The 23283-nt window shown below is 45.6% G+C and overlaps 1 protein-coding gene across 1 annotated transcript in view; it reads left to right on the plus strand.

Moving 5' to 3' along the window:
- Positions 1 to 23283, plus strand: part of MAN1C1 (mannosidase alpha class 1C member 1) — a 227143-nt gene that overhangs the window by 179217 nt on the left and 24643 nt on the right. The window contains exons 5-6 of the mRNA XM_070764245.1: positions 6722 to 6816; positions 14393 to 14516. Of these exons, the coding sequence (XP_070620346.1) occupies positions 6722 to 6816; positions 14393 to 14516 (219 nt within the window). The remainder of the gene's footprint in view (positions 1 to 6721; positions 6817 to 14392; positions 14517 to 23283) is intronic.

The following is a 23283-nucleotide window of genomic DNA, read 5'->3' on the forward strand; positions in this document are numbered from 1 at the left end:
CTTAATGAACTCAATCTGTATAGTCTGGAGGACAGAAGGAAAAGGGGGGACATGATTGAAACATTTAAATATGTTAAAGGGTTAAATAAGGTCCAGGAGGGAAGTGTTTTTAATAGGAAAGTGAACACAAGAACAAGGGGACACAATCTGAAGTTAGTTGGGGGAATGATCAAAGGCAACATGAGAAAATATTATTTTACTGAAAGAGTAGTAGATCCTTGGAATAAACTTCCAGCAGACGTGGTTGGTAAATCCACAGTAACTGAATTTAAACATGCCTGGGATAAACATATATCCATTGTAAGATAAAATACAGGAAATAGTATAAGGGCAGACTAGATGGACCATGAGGTCTTTTTCTGCGGTCAGTCTTCTATGTTTCTATGTTGGTACCAACCCATTGGCACAACTTGATTTCCGCGTGGGGAATCTCAGAAAACCACACCTGTTCCCTTACCTAAACTAGCTAAAAATATCAGAGCACCGGTGATAAACTGTTAATTAAGTTGGACATAATTACTTGGCCTGACTCATCCAGTAGAATTTTCCTCCTGTGGACAATTTCTCCTGGACATTGATCTCTGCAGAAATGCCACTGGCCACGGTTTTGGTTTTGCAAATTTATTAGTGACTTAAAGCTAGAGAGGATTTGTGTCCCCCACAAGGGTCAGACTATTGTGAACTTTATTTTTTTTTTAAGTGACAACCACTTTTAACTCTACTACCAAACCCCCAAAATCTTCCTTGGCACTAAAGTCACGTGTGATGAGCTCCTAACTTTCATGGACTCATTCCAAGACATTCTTCATTATCTCAACAAGGGAGAAGGCATCGGTGGAAGCATTAATTGACATAACTTTCCGGTATTAATTCTTGGAACTGAACTACCTGGGCAAGTGTTTCCATAAAACATAGCTGCAAGCCGGAATCTCTTTAGTGAGAACTTTTATTATGAAATTTAGGATAGGCAGTAGATTTTAAAAAAGGTTGGTATCTTTTTATGCTTTGGCTGTCGATCAGCTTCTGGGCGCATTGGTGTCGGTATACGATGGCCGGTTTGGTCGGCTTGAAATGAGAGGCTAGTTTTGAAGTCAAGGCGTCCCAAGAAACAGAGTTTGCCGGCAAAGGGTCAGTTAGAGTCTTAGCCAAGTCATAGATTTCGGAGCCGCAGTAGTTTGTTTGTTTGTTTATTCATTCATTCATTTTCATTCATTCATTCATTTATTCATTCATTCAATTTTTATGCCGCCCTTCTCCTTAGACTCAGGGCGACTTACAACATTTGTTATTATTTATTTATTTATTGGATTTGTATGCCGCCCCTCTCTGGAGACTCGGGGCGGCTAACAGCGACAATAAAACAGTGTACAATAGTAATCTGATATTAGAAATGATTAAAAATCCATTAATATAAAAACCAAACATACATACATACGTACCATGCATAGAATTTTAAAGGCCTAGGGGGAAAGAGGATCTCAATTCCCCCATCCCTGGCGGCAGAGGTGGGTTTTAAGTTGCTTACGAAAGGCAAGGAGGGTGGGGGCAGTTCTAATCTCTGGGGGGAGTTGGTTCCAGAGGGCCGGGGCGGCCACAGAGAAGGCTCTTCCCCTGGGTCCCGCCAGGTGACATTGCTTAGTTGACGGGACCCGGAGAAGACCCACTCTGTGGGACCTAACTGGTCACTGGGATTTGTGCAGCAGAAGGTGGTCCCTGAGATATTCTGGTCCAGTGCCATGAAGGGCTTTATAGGTCATAACCAACACTTTGAATTGTGACCGGAAACTGATCGGCAACCAATGCAGACTGCAGAGTGTTGGTGTAACATGGGCATATTTGGGAATGCCCATGATTGCTCTCGCAGCTGCATTCTGCACAATCTGAAGTTTCCGAACACTTTTCAAAGGTAGCCCCATGTAGAGAGCGTTACAGTAGTCGAGCCTCGAGGTGATGAGGGCATGAGTGACTGTGAGCAGTGACTCCCGATCCAAATAGGGCCGCAACTGGTGCACCAGGCGAACCTGAGCGAACGCCCCCCTCGCCACAGCTGAAAGGTGTTTCTCTAATGTGAGCTGTGGATCGAGGAGGACGCCCAAGTTGCGAACCCTCTCTGAGGGGGTCAATGATTCTCCCCCTAGGGTAATGGATGGACAGATGGAATTGTCCTTGGGAGGCAAGACCCACAGCCACTCCGTCTTGTCTGGGTTGAGTTAGCAATAGCACTTTTTAACAGAGCCAGCCTATTGCCCCCACAATCCGGGTCCTCATTTGACCCACCTCGGAAGGATGGAAGGCTGAATCCACCTTGAGCCGGTGATGAGATTTGAACCACTGACCTTCAGATCTACAGTCAGCTTCAGTGGCCTGCAGTACAGCACTCTACCTGCTGCGCCACCCCGGCTCATATTGAGGAAAATAGCTCTTTTTCTGCCACTGTCAGGGTCTTTCATTCCTGCAGCTTCAAGGAAGACTTCGAATTTCCCTAGGTAGCCGTCCCAGGTCGACTTTTCTGGGTCGAAGGGGTCGGGAGCTCGTCCGACGGGCCGGCTGTCCATGATGAAGGAGCGTAGGTTCGACCTTCTTCGTCGCCTATGAAGAATACTGAGACTGTCAGCTTCTTTAAAGTTGCTTTATTCTCGGGAGCACAGGAACAATTGAACTTGTGACTTCAGCTCTTGCAAAGACTGAGACAGTGTCAGCTTGCCTCTTTTATACTCTCACTGTCCTGCTTAAACCCAACGGTCACTTTCTTGTAGCCCGTCTTTGGACCCATCCTTCAAAGAATATTCTTTCCTTGGAGTAAATGATGTCAGAGGTGACCTTCCTCCCCTGGGCCGACGGCTTGTACCGAAACGAACTTTGCAGCATGATATAATACCGCCGCAGTAGAGCCCCTGCTTATTTTTCCCATTGTTCCGTGGTACACAACTGAGACTGATTGCACTATATATTTTTGATGGCATGGAAAGGTTGCACAAGAAATTTCTAGGGCAGAAACTGGAGCAAAGCAGTAGTTTGGCCTCCTGCTGTGGCTTTGCATAGAGAACAAGGGAGCTGCGTGGCTCCAATGACAGATTGGAAGAACCTTGCAGTGCATAAGTGTTATATGGTCAGCTTTTTGTCTTTTGAAAGGAACATCGAAGCACAGCAAGTTGTGACGCCATTCGCTCCCCCACAAAAAAAATATTTTTTTTCTTTTTACTTAATTCTTCCAAGTTATCTTTGCCTCTGTGGCCTTGGCAATGCTGCTTGTCTTCCACATTTAGACAAAAGCTTTGGAACCTGCAAGATGTCTCTGTAAATCACGTAACGTTCTTCCCTTTACAAGAAGTAAACTCTTGATTAATATATCTGCAGATATATCGTTTGTTCTCACTTTACAGCAAGTTCAGTTCCTGCGGTAACTGGGGCAAAAGGGGAATAGAGAGAAGATGTCCCTGTTTGCAAGTTTTTAAAACAGACCGAGAAACTGATTAGAACAGGGAATTGTTCTAAAGCCTTACAAGTTATTTATTTATTTATTTGTTTGTTTGTTTATTTGTTTGTTTATTTGTTAATTTATTTAATTTATTTAATTTAATTAATTTAATTAATTTAATTAATTTAATTAATTTAATTAATTTAATTAATTTAATTAATTTAATTAATTTAATTTAATTAATTTAATTAATTTAATTTAATTAATTTAATTTAATTTAATTTAATTTAATTTAATTTAATTTAATTTAATTTAATTTAATTTAATTAATTTAATTTAATTTAATTAATTTAATTAATTTAATTAATTTAATTAATTTAATTAATTTAATTAATTTAATTAATTTAATTATTTGATTATTTGATTGATTGATTGATTGGATTTGTATGCTGCACCACTCCGGAGACTCGGGGTGGCTAACAGCAACAATAAAACAGTGTACAATAGTAATTCAATACTAAAAATGATTAAAAACCCATTAATATAAAAACCAAACATACATACCATGCATAGAATTGTAAAGGCCTTGGGGGGAAAGAGGATCTCAATCCCTCATTTCTGGCGGCAGAGGTGGGTTTTAAGTAGCTTACGGAAGGCAAGGAGGGTGGGGGCAATTCTAATCTTTGGGGGGAGTTGGTTCCAGAGGGCCGGGGCCGCCACAGAGAAGGCTCTTCCCTTGGGTCCCACCAAACGACATTGTTTAGTTGACAGGACCCGGAGAAGGCCCACTCTGTGGGACCTAACTGGTCGCTGGGATTCGTGCAGCAGAAGGCGGTCCCTGAGATAGTCTGGTCTGGTGCCATGAAGGGCTTGATAGGTCATAACCAACACTTTGAATTGTGACCGGAAACTGATCGGCAACCAATGCAGACTGCGGAGTGTTGGTGTAACATGGGCATATTTGGGGAAGCCCATGATTGCTCTCGCAGCTGCATTCTGCACGATCTGAAGTTTCCTTGAGTAATCCTTGACCTATGGCCATATTTGAGCCCTGAATTTTGGTTGCAAGTCAACAGCCCACCAGAGAAGGTGGAAAGGGTGTGTGAAAAGCTGATGGAGATACAGTGGTACCTCTACCTACGAATGCCTCCACTTACAAACTTTTCTAGTGGTGTGTTCAAGATTTTTTTTTTGCCTCTTCTCAAGAACCATTTTCCACTTACAAACCCGAGCCTCCAAAACTGTAACCGGAATAATAGTTTAATAGATACACTGCATCGTAGCTATCGGGTGGCCGGGAAGGGGGGGGTGTATCTTCTATTTTCCCCTTAAGTTCAAAAGGCTGATCTCTCCTTATCTGAATTCAATTCCAGTCTGGCCTTTTTATCTTTAATATGGGTGTTTGTGTAATTGCTGAATTGGCTCGTGCAGTTGCTTGAACAGTTCACAATAAGCGTCTGCTGAATACCAGGTCTTTGAAAAACGAAATGAAAGAAGATTCATTTCCTTCCTTATTATTACGCCTTTAGTTTCAGTTTGTAAGGAAGGGGGAATAATGTTGAAATAGTAAAATAGATAAAATCTCGTTAATAGAAACAACACTGTTTTAAACAGAACGGGGATAGCAAACTGCGCTGATAAAATCGCGATTTTTGAAGACCATTTAAAACAGACCAGGCATCAAAGTTTCTAATGCCTATTAAAGAGCAAATCCACTTACATACTCTACTACTCCATGGTGAGATGATCCAGAAGCCACCATCCAAAGCCATTACTACGCCTCAAGCTTAGAGTGATGGCAGAAAAATAAGATTGGTCTGGTTTCCACAGCAGAAATCCTGAGATGTGTTCTCATCTGTGTTTTTAGCTCATCTGTTTTCATGGTTTTATTATTATTATTTGGCCACCTGTGCTCTAGTTGTCAACAGGAGCTGAACTACATTCACTCTGAGAAAAGATGCTCACAAGCCGTTGCATGCAAATATTGGCCATTCAGTCTGGGCAGAAGGTCTGTTCGGACCAGAATATCTCCGGGACCGCCTTCTGCCGCACGAATCCCAGCGACCGGTTAGGTCCCACAGAGTTGGCCTTCTCCGGGTCCCGTTGACTAAGCAATGAGCCTCCTCTGTGGGGGGCCCGACCCTCTGGAACCAGCTCCCCCCAGATATCAGAGTTGCCCCCACCCTCCTCGCCTTTCGCAAGCTCCTTAAAATCCACCTCTGTCGTCAGGCATGGGGGAATTGAAATTTCACTTCCCCCTAGGCTTATAGAATTTATATATGGTATGCTTGTATGTATGAGTGGTTTTTTAAATTGGGGTTTTTTAGATTGTTTTTAATATTAGATTTGTTTACATTGTCTTTTCATTGTTGTTAGCCGCCCCGAGTCTTCGGAGAGGGGCGGCATACAAATCTAATAAATAAAGAAATAAAATAAATGGTTCTTCAAATCAGGGGTGAAATTCAGTAGGTTTGGACAGGTTCTGCAGAACCGCTGGTGGTGATTATGCACAGTTCAGAGAACTGTGAACGCTCTCTACATGGGGCTACCTTTGAAAAGTGTTCGGAAACTTCAGATCGTGCAGAACGCGGCCGCGAGAGCTATCGTGGGGCTTCCTAAATTCGCCCACATCTCTCCAACACTCCGTGACTTGCATTGACTGCCGATCAACTTCCGGTCACAATTCAAAGTGTTGGTAATGACCTTTAAAGCCCTACATGGCATCGGACCAGAATACCTCCAGAACCGCCTTCTACCGCACGAATCCCAGCGGCCGATAAGGTCCCACAGAGTTGGCCTTCTCCAGGTCCCGTTGACTAAACAATGTCGTTTGGTGGGCCCCAGGGAAAGAGCCTTCTCTGTGGCGGCCCCGGCCCTCTGGAATCAACTCCCCCCCAGAGATTAGAACTGCCCCACATCCTTGCCTTTCGCAAATTACTTAAGACCCACCTGTATGACCAGACGTGGGGGAACTGAGACACCTTCCCCAGGCTTTTATATTTCATGTTTGGTATGTGTGTGTGCTGCATGGTTTTAAACGATGGGGTTTTATATGTTTTTAATATTAGATTTGTTTCATTGTAATATTGTTTTATTATTGTTGTGAGACGCCCCGAGTCTTCGGAGAGGGGTGGCATACAAATCTAATAAATTATAATTATTATTTAACTGGTAAATCACGCCACTGACTGCACCACCGGGGTTCCTGATGTACCAGGAAGTACCTCCAAGTGGCTGAACATATGGAGATTTATGTTTAGAAACACAGCTCCCATTAATTATCTTCTTCTTTTCTTCCAACAGGTCTTCAAGAGCAAAGCTCTAGAACTTGGAGAGAAACTTCTCCCGGCCTTTAACACACCAACAGGAATCCCACGAGGCGTCATCAACCTGGGCAGGCAAGGAACAGTAATATATTGTTGCTAACAAATAGAGAATAAGAGTATAAACCTGCCTGGATTAAACCCAATTGAGCCTAAGATTTCTCTTGCTAATGAGACAATTGTTATAAGTGAATTTTGCCCATTTTACAACTTAAAGTTTGTTGCAAAATCAAAACCAGAAGCACACACAGATAACTGATTCAGCTGGATTCACAAACTTCTTTATAAACACCGTAACAGATAAATTTACAATACCATTAGCATAGTTCTTCTTCAAGCAGTTAGAATCAGCAGTTAATTCTCCTGTGCGCTGCTGCAAGAGTCCAAGCAAGGGTTAAATCTCGGTCAAGGGATTGGGGATTGAGTTGATTAACATAATTGAAACACTTCCTGAAGCCCCGGAGTGCAAAAACCCACCCAACGGACAAACCAGAAATTTGTAAAACGCACTTCCGGTTTGCCTGTTGTGCTGTTTTCTGCATTCCGGAGGGTTCAAGGGAGCTTCCTGGAGCCCCGGAGTGCAAAAAACAGCACAATGGGTAAACTTCTGTTTTGTTCATTGGTTGTTTTTTTCATGTTTTTTCCAGGCTTCAGTGAGACCTGTGCACTATTGAGGTGGGGGGAGATTGCGCGTATGTGCAGGGGCAGCGTGGGGGTGCGCATACAGGGGAGGCAAGGGATGTGGGCATGTGCACACATGCTAACACACCCACAAACCCCCTTTTGGCACGTGAACCAAAAAAGGTTCGCCATCCCTGCCCTAGTTACTTGAACTGACACTTTTCAGATCTAGCGCCTTTCATCCCAAATTGACTGCAGCTCTTCTGGCTGATCACTGGAACTTATTTATTTATTTATTTATTTTGTCCAATACACAATGAGGGTTTTAGTGGGTGTATATATATATATATATATATATATATACACACACACATAGTAAAATACATGCTGAAGGTTATAGAGGAGATACTCATAGTAAAATATATCTAAGAAATAATAGAAAAGAAGATATAGGAATAGAATATATCAATGAAAGAATAGAAGAAGAGATATAGGAATAGAAGAAAGGTATAGGAGATATAGGAGAGCAATAGGACAGGGAATGGAAAGCACTCTAGTGCACTTGTACTCGCCCCTTACTGTCCTCTTAGGAATCTGGATAGGTCAACCGTGGATAATCTAAGGGTAATGTGTTGGGGGTTTGGGGATGACACTATGGAGTCCGGTAATGAGTTCCACGCTTCGACAACTTGGTTACTGAAGTCATATTTTTTACAGTCACGTTTGGAGCGGTTAATATTAAGTTTAAATCTGTTGTGTGCTCTTGTGTTGTTGTGGTTGAAGCTGAAGTAGTCACCGACAGGCAGGACGTTGCAGCATATGATCTTGTGGGCAATACTTAGATCTTGTTTAAGGCGTCTTAGTTCTAAACTTTCTAGGCCCAGGATTGAAAGTCTAGTCTCGTAGGGTCTTCTGTTTCGAGTGGAGGAGTGAAGGGCTCTTCTGGTGAAGTATCTTTGGACATTTTCAAGGGTGTTATTGTCTGAGATGCAATATGGGTTCCAAACAGATGAGCTGTATTCGAGGATGGGTCTGGCAAAAGTTTTGTAAGCTCTGGTAAGTAGTGTGAGATTGCCAGAGCAGAAGCTACGTAGGATTAGGTTTACAACTCTTGAAGCCTTCTTGGCTATGTTGTTGCAATGGGCTTATAGCAGAAACTGCCAGGCTGGAGGAAGATTGGCCTGAACTGAAAGCAAAGTTGGCATCGTGCTTCTTCTCTGCAGCCATAACCCCTCTCCGCACCCTTTTTTTTTGTAATCACAAGTTCCCAGCCTTTTCTCCTAGTTTCAGCTTACTCGTGGCATTGCTGCGTATTGGCTGGGTGGTAGGGATTTGAAAGATCCCTGGCTGAGATTTTGGGGTGCCCTCAGCAAAGAGAAAGATGTAAATTAAAAGGAACTGGTGACTTAGCCTTGTCAACCCCAGTCATGTATTTTTTTGCCATCCTTTCATCCCGCTACATTTCTGTAACCTGTTTGGTCTGACTTTACCATTTTTTACAATGTTTAGTTCAACATGTTCCTCTAAGCCAGTGTTTCCTAACCTTGGCAGCTTGAAGATATTTGGACTTCAACTCCCAGAATTCCCCAGCCAGCATTTGCTTTCGGAGAGCCTCTGGGGGGACGGGGGAGGGCGTTTCTACCTTCCAGGGAAGCCTTTGGAGCCTGGGGAGGGCAAGACACGAGCCTACTGGGCCCACCAGAAGTTGGGAAACAGGTCTATGGGGGATGGGGGAAGCTGTTTTTGTCCTCCCCGGGCATTGAATTATGGGTGTGGGCACTCGTGCATATGCAATACCATGTGTGCACGCTCTTTCGGCACCGGAGGAAAAAAAGGTTCACCATCACTGGTCTAGCATATTGTCCCCAGCCCGGTTCTTAGGATGACATTGACGGAGGGGTGAAGGGAGCAAGATATTTGTTCCCCAGTAGCTGATCTTCAGGTTGCCTCAAATTATTATGATGTATTATTATTATTATTATTATTATTATTATTATTATTATTATTATTATTATTTAGATTTGTATGCCGCCCCTCTCCGTAGACTCAGGGCGGCTTACAGCAATGATAAAAACAATATATAACGACAAATCTAATAGTTGGAATCTAAAATAACAATAATACATTTAAAAAGTCTAAAAAACAAGAAACCCCAATATATAAAAACATACATACCGTCATATCATACACAGAAAACTACATAGGCAGGGGGAGATGTTTCAGTTCCCCCACGCTTGACGGCAGAGGTGGGTTTTAAGGAGTTTACAAAAGGCGAGGAGGGTGGGGGCAGTTCTAATCTCTGGAGGGAGCTGATTCCAGAGGGTCGGAGCTGCCACAGAGAAGGCTCTTCCTCTGGGTCCCGCCAAACGACATTGTTTAGTTGACGGGACCTGGAGGAGACCAACTCTGTGGGACCTAACCGGTCGCTGGGATTTGTGCGGCAGAAGGCGGTCTCATAGATATAGATATGCTCTACCCACCCACCCACTCACTCACTCATTCAGACGCCACCATTAGGGTTATTTTACTCTCTGCGCATACACAGAGGGTAAAAAACTCCAAATGGCGGTGTTCGGGCAGGTGGGCGGAGCCTCGTGCTCCCTTCGCGACCCGCTCTCCAATGACTGACAGGCACAAACGAACTGGGAACATTTCAGTCCTGCTCAAAATTATCATCATAGCTGTTGGCAGACCGACTCAATCATTTTTTAAAAAAAATCTTTTCTCCAAGTTTCTTGTAATTTAACTGCCTGAGACAGGCTCGATTTAAGGGAGATCTGGGGTGGATTTACCCGACAATCCCTTGTGGAGATAGAGGGGATTCAACTCAAAGCCTTAAACTGCACCCAAATACCCATCTTATTTTTTAAGTCCCAGTCAAGGAAAAAAGTGGCTTTTCCACACTGCAAGTTTTTATTTATTTATTTATTTTTTAAAATATTTTTATTAAATTGCATAGACAAACATGACAATACATAACATGCAACACTTAGTGGAGCTACATTCGCTCCGCTCAGAGTAGAAGTCATCTTTATATTTAAACGAAAATAGAGTGAAAAGAAGAAATCTTGTCGTTGTTTAACACCATCTATAAAATTTATTTATTTATTTATTTATTTATTTTATTTATTTATTTAATTAATTAATTTAATTTATTTAATTTATTTAATTTATTTAATTTATTTAATTTATTTAATTTATTTAATTTATTTAATTTATTTATTTATTTAATTAATTAATTAATTAGATTTGTATGCCGCCCCTTTCCGGAGACTCGGGGCGGCTCACAACACAGTAAAAACAGTTTATAACAAATCTAATAATTTACAATATAAAATATTTAAAAACCCATTATTAAACAGATATACACACAAGCATACCATACATAAATTGTATAGGCCCCGGGGAGATACCTCAGTTCCCCCATGCCTGACGACAAAGGTGGGTTTTAAGGAGTTTGCAAAAGGTGAGGAGGGTAGGGGCAGTTCTAATGTCCGGGGGGAGCTGGTTCCAGAGAGTCGGGGCCGCCACAGAGAAGGCTCTTCCCCGGGGCCCGCCAACCGACATTGTTTAGTTGACGGGACCCGGAGAAGGCCGACTCTGTGGGACCTAATCGGTCGCTGGGATTCGTGCTGCAAAAGGCGGTCCCGGAGATATTCTGGTCCAGTGCCATGAAGGGCTTTATAGGTCATAACCAACACTTTGAATTGTGACCGGAAATTGATCGGCAACCAATGCAGACTGCGGAGTGTTGGTGTAACATGGGCATACCTAGGGAAGCCCATGATTGCTCTCGCAGCTGCATTCTGCACGATCTGAAGTTTCCGAACATTTTTCAAAGGTAGCCCCATGTAGAGAGCGTTACAGTAGTCGAGCCTCGAGGTGATGAGGGCATGAGTGACTGTGAGTAGTGAGTCCCAGTCCAAAATGCTTAAAAATATCAATTATAAAGTAGTAAATAGAAACACGTCTAAAATATTTAGCAACATATGTAAAAATTTTAAAATTCTAACTTAAATTAAACTAAAAGAAAAGGAAGAAAAAAAAGACAGAATAATAAAAGTTTATATTTTTTAAAGAAGTCGAAAGTGTTGGTCCTCTGGAGTCCGTTGCAGAAACCTCTTAGCGCCATCTGCTGTCTCCCTGTAATTCCTCCCTTCAGATAATCGTAATAATTAAATCCTAAAAAAAGACCGCGATAATTGTCTTTAGGGAGAAAGAAGCCTTAACCGCAATCTTGCCTCCCATGCTAATCAAGAGTTATTAGGATCAGGTCTTCCTGTTTTTGAAACCGCAGTCATTGGAACTTCTCTCAAGCCGACAATTACGAGGGCTATTTTCTACCCGATCCTAAAAATATAGACCGCTCTGCAGAGGTTGCAATGATCTTAATAGACTGTAATCAAGATGGTTGAGTCGGCTGATTGGTAGAAAATGAGTAAGGAAGCAAAGTCCAGGAAAGATGCTACTGTCGCTTTGCTTTTTCTTAACTCTCTGTAATAATTTCCTGCAATTTTACCACTTAGAAACATAGAAGACTGACGGCAGAAAAAGACCTCATGGTCCATCTAGTCTGCCCTTATACTATTTCCTGTATTTTATCTTACAATGGATCTATGTTTATCCCAGGCATGTTTAAATTCAGTTACTGTGGATTTACCCACCACGTCTGCTGGAAGTTTGTTCCAAGGATCTACTACTCTTTCAGTGAAATAATATTTTCTCACGTTGCCTTTGATCTTTCCCCCAACTAACTTCAGGTTGTGTCCCCTTGTTCTTGTGCTCACTTTCCTATTAAAAACACTTCCCTCCTGGACCTTATTTAACCCTTTAACATATTTAAATGTTTCGATCATGTCCCCCCTTTTCCTTCTGTCCTCCAGACTATACAGATCGAGTTCATTAAGTCTTTCCTGATACGTTTTATGCTTAAGACCTTCCACCATTCTTGTAGCCCGTCTTTGGACCTCTTCAATTTTGTCAATATCTTTTTGTAGGTGAGGTCTCCAGAACTGAACACAGTCTTCCAAATGGGGTCTCACCAGCACTCTATATAGCGGGATCATAATCTCCCTCTTCCTGCTTGTTATACTTCTAGCTATGCAGCCAAGCATCCTACTTGCTTTTCCTACCGCCCGACCACACTGCTCACCCACTACCTCACTACCTCTACATCCTTCTCTTCTGAAGTTTTTGCTAACACAGAACTGCCACTTGGCAAAACCAGGATGTTTGTTGCATTTCTCAGGGCCTTGGATCTAAAGCTCTAGAGACGTTTGCTTTTAGCCACAAATTGTAGTCTTGAATGTTTACGTCTTTTAGAAGCACGGCCAGACATGTCCAAATGCACACTGTGTTCAAAGCTGCTCTTCATTTGGTTTACCAGATTTAATATCCCACGGGTATCAAAATACAGAAGCATCTTGACAGACATGGACGTTGGGCAATATCTAACAAAATGAAATTCAATGGTGAATAAAGTAAGGTTCTACATTTAGGCAAGAAAAAACAAAATGCACGGGTACAGTATATGGGGTACATTGCTCAACAGGTAGTTACTGTGAGAGGGACCCTGGAGTCCTACTGGACAACCTACTGCTCACAGTCACTCATGCCCTCATCACCTCGAGGTTCGACTACTGTAATGCTCTCTACATGGGGCTACCTTTGAAGAGTGTTCGGAAACTTCAGATCGTGCAGAATGCAGCTGCGAGAGCAATCATGGGCTTCCCAAGGTATGCCCATGTTACACCAACACTCTGACGTCTGCATTGGTTGTCGATCGTTTCGGGTCACAATTCAAAGTGTTGGTTATGACCTATAAAGCCCTTCATGGCACCGGACCAGAATAACTCCGGGACCACCTAATGCCGCACGAATCCCAGCGACCGGTTAGGTCCCACAGAGTTGGCCTTCTCCGAGTCCAGTCGACTAAACAATGTTGGCTGGCGGGACCCAGGGGAAGAGCCTTCTCTGTGGCGGCCCCGACCCTCTGGAACCAGCTCCCCCTGGAGATTAGGACTGCCCCCACCCTCCTTGCCTTTCGTAAACTCCTTAAAAGCCACTTCTGCCGTCAGGCACGGGGGAATTGAGAAATCTCCCACAGGCCTGTATAATTTATACATGGTATGCTGTGTGTATGTTTTTTAAATCATGGGGTTTTAGATATTTTTAAGTATTAGATTTGTACTGTACATTGTTCTTTATTATTGTTGTGAGCCGCCCCGAGTCTGTGGAGAGGGGCGGCATACAAATCTAATTTAAAAAAAAATAGAGGTATTAAAAGCAGGAAGAGGGAGATTGTGATCCCACTATATAGAGCGCTGGTGAGACCACATTTGGAATACTGTGTCCAGTTCTGGAGACCTCACCTACAAAAAGATCTTGACAAAATTGAACGGGTCCAAAGACTGGCTACAAGAATGGTGGAAGGTCTTAAGCATAAAACGTATCAGGAAAGACTTAATCTGTATAGTCTGGAGGACAGAAAGAAAAGGGGGGGACATGATCGAAACATTTCAATATGTCAAAGGGTTAAATAAGGTCCAGGAGGGAAGTGTTTTTAATAGGAAAGTGAACACAAGAACAAGGGGACACAATCTGAAGTCAGTTGGGGGAAAGATCAAAAGCAACAGGAGAAAATATTATTTTACTGAAAGAGTAGTAGATCCTTGGAACAAATTTCCAGCAGACGTGGTTGGTAAATCCACAGTAACTGAATTTAAACATGCCTGGGATAAACATAGATCCATTGTAAGATAAAATACAGAAAGTAGTATAAGGGCAGACTAGATGGATCATGAGGTCTTTTTCTGCCATCAGTCTTCTATGTTTCTAAAAAATATAATAATAATAATAATAATAATAATAATAATAATAATAATAGCAATAACAATAACAATAACAATAATAATAATAATAATAATAATAATAATAATAATGATGATGATGATGATGATTTAAATATGACACTGCCTGGGATTCTCACTCCTTGTATGCTTAGCTTTTTTCTTCTCTCTCTTTCCTCCAGTGGCATGAGCTGGAGCTGGGGATGGGCGTCAGCGGGAAGCAGCATCTTAGCTGAATTCGGCAGCCTCCACTTAGAGTTTATGCACCTTTCAGAACTGTCTGGAAATCCCATTTATGCCGAAAAAGTAAGTACGCCCTTCCTTCCTTCCTTCCTTCCTTCCTTCCTTCCTTCCTTCCTTCCTTCTTTTCTTTCCTTCCTTCTTTCCTTCTTTCTTTCCTTCCTTCTTTCCTTCCTTCTTTCCTTCCTTCTTTCCTTCTTTTCTTTCCTCCCTCCCTCCCTTCCTTCCTTCTTTCCTCCCTCCCTTCCTTCTTTCCTTCCTTCCTTCCTTCTCCTCCTTCCTTCCTTCCGTCTCCTCCTCTCTTCCTTCCTTCCTTCCTTCTCCTCCTCCCTCCCTTCCTTCCCTTTCTTTCTCTCTCTTATTAATTTGCATGAAGTGATTCCTCTCCTCCTTTCAACTCGCTGCCACGTCGCCAGTAGTGGGTTGCTATTGGTGCGGTAGCGGACTGTGTGTCGGAAGGGCCGCCAGATTGCGCAATTTGCACATGACCGCTCCAGTGGCAGTCTTATGGGCGCCACCATCTTTTTTTCTTTTTTCTTTTTGCTTTGTGCGCATACACAGAAGCAAAATCTCACAAGGGGAGACGCACGCGTGAGAGATTTTTCTCTTTAGAGCTAGCTAAAGTATGTCCGGGAAGGGCGCCAGAAACTCTTTCTTTATCTGCATTCCTGAGATAAAGCCCATTCATTTACTTAAACATATGCGTCTGTTCCTCAAAGTTTTCCCTAGTGCAGCGTCCAACTAGGATTGTCTTTTCGAAGCAGAACGCATGGTTTCAAAGCTTTGTTCAAAATTGAACGGGTCAAAAATGGGCTACAAGAATGGTGGAAGGTCTTAAGCATAAAACGTATCAGGAAAGACTTCATGAACTCCATCTGTATAGTCTGGAGGACAGAAGGAAAAGGGGGGACATGATCGAAACATTTAAATATATTAAAGGGTTAAATAAGGTCCAGGAGGGAAGTGTTTTTAATAGGAAAGTGAACACAAGAACAAGGGGACACAATCTGAAGTTAGTTGGGGGAAAGATCAAAAGCAACATGAGAAAATATTATTTTACTGAAAGAGTAGTAGATCCTTGGAACAAACTTCCAGCAGATGTGGTACATAAATCCACAGTAACTGAATTTAAACATGCCTGGGATAAACATATATCCATCCTAAGATAAAATACAGAAAATAGTATAAGGGCAGACTAGATGGACCATGAGGTCTTTTTCTGCCGTCAGTCTTCTATGTTTCAATGTTCAAGCACACCCCCGGTTTCACGTCTCTTCCATAGAATGGCGTTCATTCTCCACGCCCCATTTCCCACAGTCCTTTTCCTTTATACCACCTAGGAGTGACATCACAACTCAAAGAGGCTAAGCCTGTAAACGAATACCTCTCCTTCAAAGCACTCTTCTAAGTTTGATCCAACTGCTTTCCACTCTCTTGTCTTCCTCACTTTCTGACTGGGACCACTCTCCCACTGTCACATCAGCCCCCTCTAGTGGTTCCTCAGGCTCACTCAAGTCACTTTCCGGCTCACTCTTGTCTCTGCTTCATCTAGTAACCCCTCTGGCCCAGGGTATTCAGAGGGGCCTGGCTCATCTTCCTCAGAATCTGACATAAGCTGAGATGGACAGCCCAGCTCCTGCCCCAGGGAATGTGGAGGTGAATGCAGGGGAAATATCAACATGTCCTAGGCCTGTTTTGTTGCCAGCAGAGTCAGGGAGTGCAGTTTCCTCGGACGAAGAAGAAGGTGGGGGTGACTTGGAAGAGGGAGGCTTGGCACACAGCCCAGGAAGCCAATCTCCATTATCTTCGGTCGATTCGGATGATGAAGTGTTAGACCCACGCAGGCGCAGACTTATGCATCGAAGAGACCAATTGAGGACATATTACAGGAGATAAGAGAGGCCACCTGTGTTTGGGTGGGGCTCCAGTAATTAGAGCTGCTGCTATAAATAGCAGCGTGCTAGTTTGGCCGTTGTGGAAGATTATCTGATCGCAGTTCTTCAGGACCGTGCCTCGCTGTGTCTGAACTTTGTTTGTGGATTTTTCACGCCTTTGACAGCAAAGCAGAGTAAAGTGTGTGCGTGTTTCACTTCGTGGGAAGAAGGAGGGCTGTGACGTTTCTTCACAGCTACTAGCTAAGTACTTAAGGACTGATTAAGGGACTTGTACAGCCGACAAGGTTGTTTTGGGGAAGAGTGCTCTTTGCAATACAAAAAGGGTGCTTTGTTTCTTTTGAATTTTGTGTTAAAGGACATTGTTTTGAATTTTCAAACGTGTGTGTGTGTGTCTGAAATTTGTACCCGTGAATTTTCGGGAGGCTTCTACCAGAACAGGCAGGTAACACAACATTAAGTGGGACAAGAATACAAAAGGAAAATTGAGTTGCGGGAGATAGGCATGAAGGAAAACCATTAGAGAAGGAGGAATAGCGAAATAAGACATAAATGAAGCATAGAATGAATAAGGGCTTGTGCAGAAGACATGTTGGAGAACAGAGGAAATATACAGTGATACCTTGTCTTACAAACTTAATTGGTACCGGGACGAGGTTCTTAAGGTGAAAAGTTTGTAAGACGAAACAATGTTTCCCATAGGAATCAATGGAAAAGCGATTAATGCGTGCAAGCTCAAAATTCACCCCTTTTGCCAGCCGAAGCACCCGTTTTTGCACTGCTGGGATTCCCCTGAGGTTCCCCTCCGTAGGAAACTCCACCTCCCGACTTCTATGTTTTTGCTATGCTGCAGCATCTCCCAGCATTGCAAAAATGAGCGTTTCGCTGGCAATGGAAGTCCGGAGGTGGGGTTTCCCAGCGAAGGGAGCATCTGTGAAATCGCAGCATCGCAAAAACACCGAAGTCCTCGAAACCCCACCTCCGGACCTCTGTTTTTGCGATGCTGCGATTTCGCTGAGGCTCCCCTCACTGGGAAACCCCCTCCGGACTTCCGTTGCACCCGTTTTTGCGCTGCTGGGATTCCCCTGCTGGGATTCCCCTGCAGCCTCACAAAAACACAGAAGTCCTGCTGGGATTCCCCTGCGGCAGCGCAAAAACAGGTGCTTCGCTGGCAACGGAAGTCTGGAGGCGGGGCATCCCAGGGGCGGTGGTGGGTTTGTAAGGTGAAAATAGTTTGTAAGAAGAAGCAAAAAAATCTTAAACCCCAGGTTTGTAACTCGAAAAGTTTGCATGATGAGGCGTTTGTAAGACGAGGTATCACTGTATATATAAGAGTTTAAATAGAAGGGGAAAGATAACAGCTGGGAAGGCAAAGTCGAAGTTGAAAACAAGGAAGAGACGCATCACAGGGATGGAGATTATGAACATGCAACCTTAATGGAAAGCCTTTGTGGAAGTGAGGATTAACGCGAAGTGACTCGTCCTAACATATCCCTTAATGCAGAGGTCCCCAACCGCCGGTCCGCGGACCGGGACCGGGCCGTTGGGGTTTTCCAGCCGGTCCGCGGCGTCGGAGACCCAAAGCCCATGTGGAGGAAGACGGAGCCAAGCGGGGCCACCCGGAGACCTTTTCCCGTCTTCTTCTCCTCGCTCGCTCCCCTCATAGCCAGCAGCCCCGCTCGCGGGGGGATGCCCGTTCGTAGCTACCAGCCCGCCAAGCGTCGAGGGGGCTTCCGAGGCTGAAGGGAAGAGCCGGAATGCCCTTCCCGGGTTTAGATTGCTTGCTGTTGGGGGAAACGGAGGAGGCGGCGGCGGCGGTGGGGCGCGATCGCCTACTTTCTGGAGCGAGGAGAAAAGAACCGCCGCCTCCTCCGTTTTCCCCAACAGCAAGCAATCTAAACCCGGGAAGGGCATTCCGGCTCTTCCCTTCAGCCTCGGAAGCCCCCTCGACGCTTGGCGGGCTGGTAGCTACGAACGGGCATCCCCCCGCGAGCGGGGCTGCTGGCTGTGAGGGGAGCGAGCGAGGAGAAGAAGACGGGAAAAGGTCTCCGGGTGGCCCCGCTTGGCTCCGTCTTCCTCCACGCAGGATGGGCTTTGGGTCTCCGACGCCCTCGCCCGTTCCCTCAGGAGCGATGAGTGGGACGTCTTCTTCTCCTCGCTCGCTCCCCTCATAACCATCCCTCCAGCGTCGAGGGGGCTTCCGAGGCTGAAGGGAAGAGCCGGAATGCCCTTCCCGGGTTTAGATTGCTTGCTGTTGGGGAAAACGGAGGAGGCGGCGGCGGCGGTGGGGCGCGATCGCCTACTTTCTGGAGCGAGGAGAAAAGAACCGCCGCCTCCTCCGTTTTCCCCAACAGCAAGCAATCTAAACCCGGGAAGGGCATTCCGGCTCTTCCCTTCAGCCTCGGAAGCCCCCTCGACGCTGGAGGGATGGTTATGAGGGGAGCGAGCGAGGAGAAGAAGACGTCCCACTCATCGCTCCTGAGGGAACGGGCGAGGGCGTCGGAGACCCAAAGCCCATCCTGCGTGGAGGAAGACGGAGCCAAGCGGGGCCACCCGGAGACCTTTTCCCGTCTTCTTCTCCTCGCTCGCTCCCCTCATAGCCAGCAGCCCCGCTCGCGGGGGGATGCCCGTTCGTAGCTACCAGCCCGCCAAGCGTCGAGGGGGCTTCCGAGGCTGAAGGGAAGAGCCGGAATGCCCTTCCCGGGTTTAGATTGCTTGCTGTTGGGGAAAACGGAGGAGGCGGCGGCGGCGGTGGGGCGCGATCGCCTACTTTCTGGAGCGAGGAGAAAAGAACCGCCGCCTCCTCCGTTTTCCCCAACAGCAAGCAATCTAAACCCGGGAAGGGCATTCCGGCTCTTCCCTTCAGCCTCGGAAGCCCCCTCGACGCTTGGCGGGCTGGTAGCTACGAACGGGCATCCCCCCGCGAGCGGGGCTGCTGGCTGTGAGGGGAGCGAGCGAGGAGAAGAAGACGGGAAAAGGTCTCCGGGTGGCCCCGCTTGGCTCCGTCTCCCTCCACACAGGATGGGCTTTGGGTCTCCGACGCCCTCGCCCGTTCCCTCAGGAGCGATGAGTGGGACGTCTTCTTCTCCTCGCTCGCTCCCCTCATAACCATCCCTCCAGCGTCGAGGGGGCTTCTGAGGCTGAAGGGAAGCGCCGGAATGCCCTTCCCGCGTTTAGATTGCTTGCCGTTGGGGGAAACGGAGGAGGCGGCGGCGGTGGGGCGCGATCGCCAAGTTTCTGGAGCAGATAGGCTTTGAGTTTTTGGCTGGGGGGGGAGAAGTAGGACCTTCCTAAGTTCCCCCCCCAGTCAAAATCACAAAGCCAGGCAGCCCCCAGCCGCCAAAGGAGCCTCCTCATTCTCCCTGCCCTGTGGAGAAGTGTGGAGGGCTGCGTCACTAAGCTCCACCCCTCCATAACCCCACCCCCATATGACCAAAGCCCCCCCCCCACCGGGCCGTAGAAAACTCGTCTAACTTAAAGCCGGTCCCTGGTGCTAAAAAGGTTGGGGACCTCTGCCTTAATGTAGGAGAGAGGACCATTCTTGCTCAGTGATTTTCCAAGAGGTCAGTTGAGCGGCCCTCTCATCTAATTCCCGTCCTTCCGTCAACGCGGAAACCGGCTTCTTAATGGATTCGCCCACCCAGAACATGCTGTCGATTAAAGCCAAAGCTGTATGAGAGTGTGTGCACAACGGGTGCCGATTGCAAACAGCCATCTGGAGGGAAATGGACTTGGTGAAAAGCTTATCAGTTCATTAGCTCCCAGCTAGAGATTTGTGGGCTTTCTTTCTTTTTTTCCCCCCTTTAAAAAAAGAATAAAATAAAATGGGGCATCACTAATCTGCATTCATGTTCAGACTTGCTCTTGAAATGCCAGGGTCTTCCGTGGAGAAAGCTGCTGTACCCCTCATGTGCACTGGGGGCAGAGGTGAGCTGCAAAGGTGGAACGGTGACGTGTGCTTGCCCCCGGGGCTCTGAGTGCTAGCGGAGTCCAGTACAATTATGCTACCGCAGTGTTTTTCAACCAGTGTGCCGTGGCACACTAGTGTGCCGTGAGACATGGTGAGGTGTGCCGCGAAGAAGGAAGCTCAGGTTCCAGTCTCACAACTTTTTGCTAAGAGAGAGAGAGTGAGAGAGAGAGAAAGAAAGCGAGAGAGAGAGAAAGAATGTGTGAGAGAGAGAGAAAGCAAGAGAGAGAAAGAAAAGAGAGAAAGAGAGAGAAAGCAAGAGTGAGAGAGAAAGAAAGCAAGAGAGAGAGAGAGAGAAAAGGAGAGGAAGGGAAAGAGAGAGAGAGAAATTAGCAAACAGGGGAGGAAAAAAGAGAAATGAGAAAATGATTGAGACAGAGAATGAGAGGAAAGAGAGAGAAATAAAAGAGAGAGAAGTGACTCTTGATTTAAAGCATATGATAAAAAGCACCCAAAGAATAAGAGAGAGAAAAAACCCAGCCCTCACCTGTTTTTGGAAATGGTTCAAGAGTGTGTATACACACACACACACAAGGGTGGGGAGGAGACAGGGATGGAAAAAGAGAGGAGAGTGTGTTAGGGTGTCATTTTGTGTCATTTTGGTTGGTGGTGTGCCCCAGGATTTTGTAAATGTAAAAAATGTGCCGCGGCTCAAAAAAGGTTGAAAATCACTGTGCTACCGCACCAGGGCAGGTAGCGAAATCACGCACGGACACGCATAATTGCGCTGGACTCTGCTAGCACTCAGGGCCACGGGGGCAAGCACACGTCACCGTTCCACCTTAGCAGCCCACCTCTGAGTGGGGGCCAACTTGACAATTTCTTTCTTTCTTTCTTTCTTTCTTTCTTTCTTTCTTTCTTTCTTTTTATTTGTTTATTTATTTATTTATTTATTTATTCATTCATTCATTCATTCATTGGATTTGTATGCCGCCCCTCTCTGTAGATTCGGGGCAGCTAACAACAGTAATAAAAACAGCATATAAACAATCCAATATTAAAACAGTTAAAAACCCTTATTGTAAAACCAAACATACATACAGACATACCACGCATAAAATTGTAAAGGCCTAGGGGGAAAGAGTATCTCAGTTCCCCCATGCCTGGTGGCAGAGGTGGGTTTTAAGAAGCTTACGGAAGGCAAGGAGGGTAGTGGCAATTCTAATCTCTCGGGGGAGTTGGTTCCAGAGGGCCAGGGCCGCCACAGAGAAGGCTCTTCCCCTGGGTCCCACCAAGCGACATTGTTTAGTTGACGGGACCCGGAGAAGACCCACTCTGTGGGACCTAACTGGTCGCTGGGATTTGTGCGGCAGAAGGCGGTCCCTGAGATAATTGATAAAACACTGGTGCGCACACACCAACACTTGATCCTTGTGAGCACAAAAGCCAGGCTTGCAATCTTGAGCCTGGGGCTCGGTTGCCTTCGCTGCTGTTTGCCAAAGGAAGCCGCAAGGCTTAAACAGGATACAACCCAATCTCTGGTTCTAAGCAAGGGCACTTAAATGCTTTAAGATCTTGGCACTTAAATCACGGTTTGTGCTAATGCAGTACCGCATGGTAAAGGGAAGAAAGTGAGTCACTACTTGAACACATCAAGTTTGCATCAGGCCTAATTAGCTGGATGTCATAACAAATACATGCTGCAGCCTGATTAGAAACACGGCCTGTAAAACGAAGGTTTTCTTGTGCTGGTGAGATTGAACACAAACTAATGGCCTGATTTTATCTTCTTTTAGCACGTGTCCTCTTAGCTGTTACGGTATCCTTACAGAGCTGATTTGGTCTAGTGCAGGGGTGTCAAACTCAATTTCCAGAGGTCCGGGGCCTCCACAGAGAAGGCTCTTGCCCTTGGCCCCGCCAACCGACATTGTTTAGTCGATTACTGCAAAGCCGTCAATCTTCTATGTTTCTAAATCAGTGGTCTTCGCTTTATCGGAATGAATGCGCAGGATGTTCTCGGCTTTTCATTTAGTGACTGTTCAAAGTTATAACAGCCCTGAAAAAAAAGTGACGACCATTTTTCACTCTTATGACCATTGCCGCATCCTTATGGTCACCTGATCAAAATCCACTGGTTCATGTTTATGACAGTCCTGGACAGTCCCTTTTCTGTAACCAATTCACAAGCGAAGTCAATGGGGATGCCAGATTCACGTAACTATCACGTCACTAACTTGACAGCCTCAGTGATTCACTTAACAAATATGTAACTTTGAACAGTCACTAAATGAAAAGTTAAGGACTCCCTGTATTTCGTGGGTGGCTTCATTATTAATAAAATCAGTTTATTATAAATAGCAAAGAGTTCAATTGCTTGAGTATTTTTTATAGCATTTTGTTTCAAATCTTGTATTTGTGAGTTGCTTCATTGTTAATAAAATCAGTTTACAGTGATCCCCCGAGTATCGCGAGGGTTACGTTCCAAGACCCCTCGCGATACTCGATATTTCGCAATGTAGTGGTGCGGAAGTAAAAACACCATCTGCGCTTGCGCGCCCCTTTTTTCATGGCCGCGCATGCGCAGATGGTGTTTTTACTTCCGCACCTGGGAAGACCCAGCAGCTGAGGAGCCGCCTGCCTGCCCGCTTGTCCGCCGCTTTTCCGCTTGTCCGCCGCTTGTCCGCTTGTCCGGCCGCCGCTTTTCCGCCCACCGCTTGTCCGCCGCTTGTCCGCTTGTCCGGCCGCCGCTTGTCCGCCGCTCTGGGAGTTGAAGACCCAGGGAAGGTTCCTTCGGCCGCCCAACAGCTGATCTGCTCGGCAGCGCAGTAGCAGCGAGGAGCCGAAGATGGGGTTTCCCCGTTGCCCACGCAAAGGGGAAACCCCATCTTCGGCTCCTCGCTGCTACTGCGCTGCCGAGCAGATCAGCTGTTGGGCGGCCGAAGGAACCTTCCCTGGGTGCCGCCCGCCGCTCGAGAGCAAGAGGGGGAGAGATAGAGAAAGAGAGAGAAGGAAAGAAAGAGATGAGAGAGGGAGG

The sequence above is a fragment of the Erythrolamprus reginae genome, chromosome 11, assembly GCF_031021105.1.
Source record: "Erythrolamprus reginae isolate rEryReg1 chromosome 11, rEryReg1.hap1, whole genome shotgun sequence".
In the NCBI taxonomy this organism is placed as follows: domain Eukaryota; kingdom Metazoa; phylum Chordata; class Lepidosauria; order Squamata; family Dipsadidae; genus Erythrolamprus; species Erythrolamprus reginae.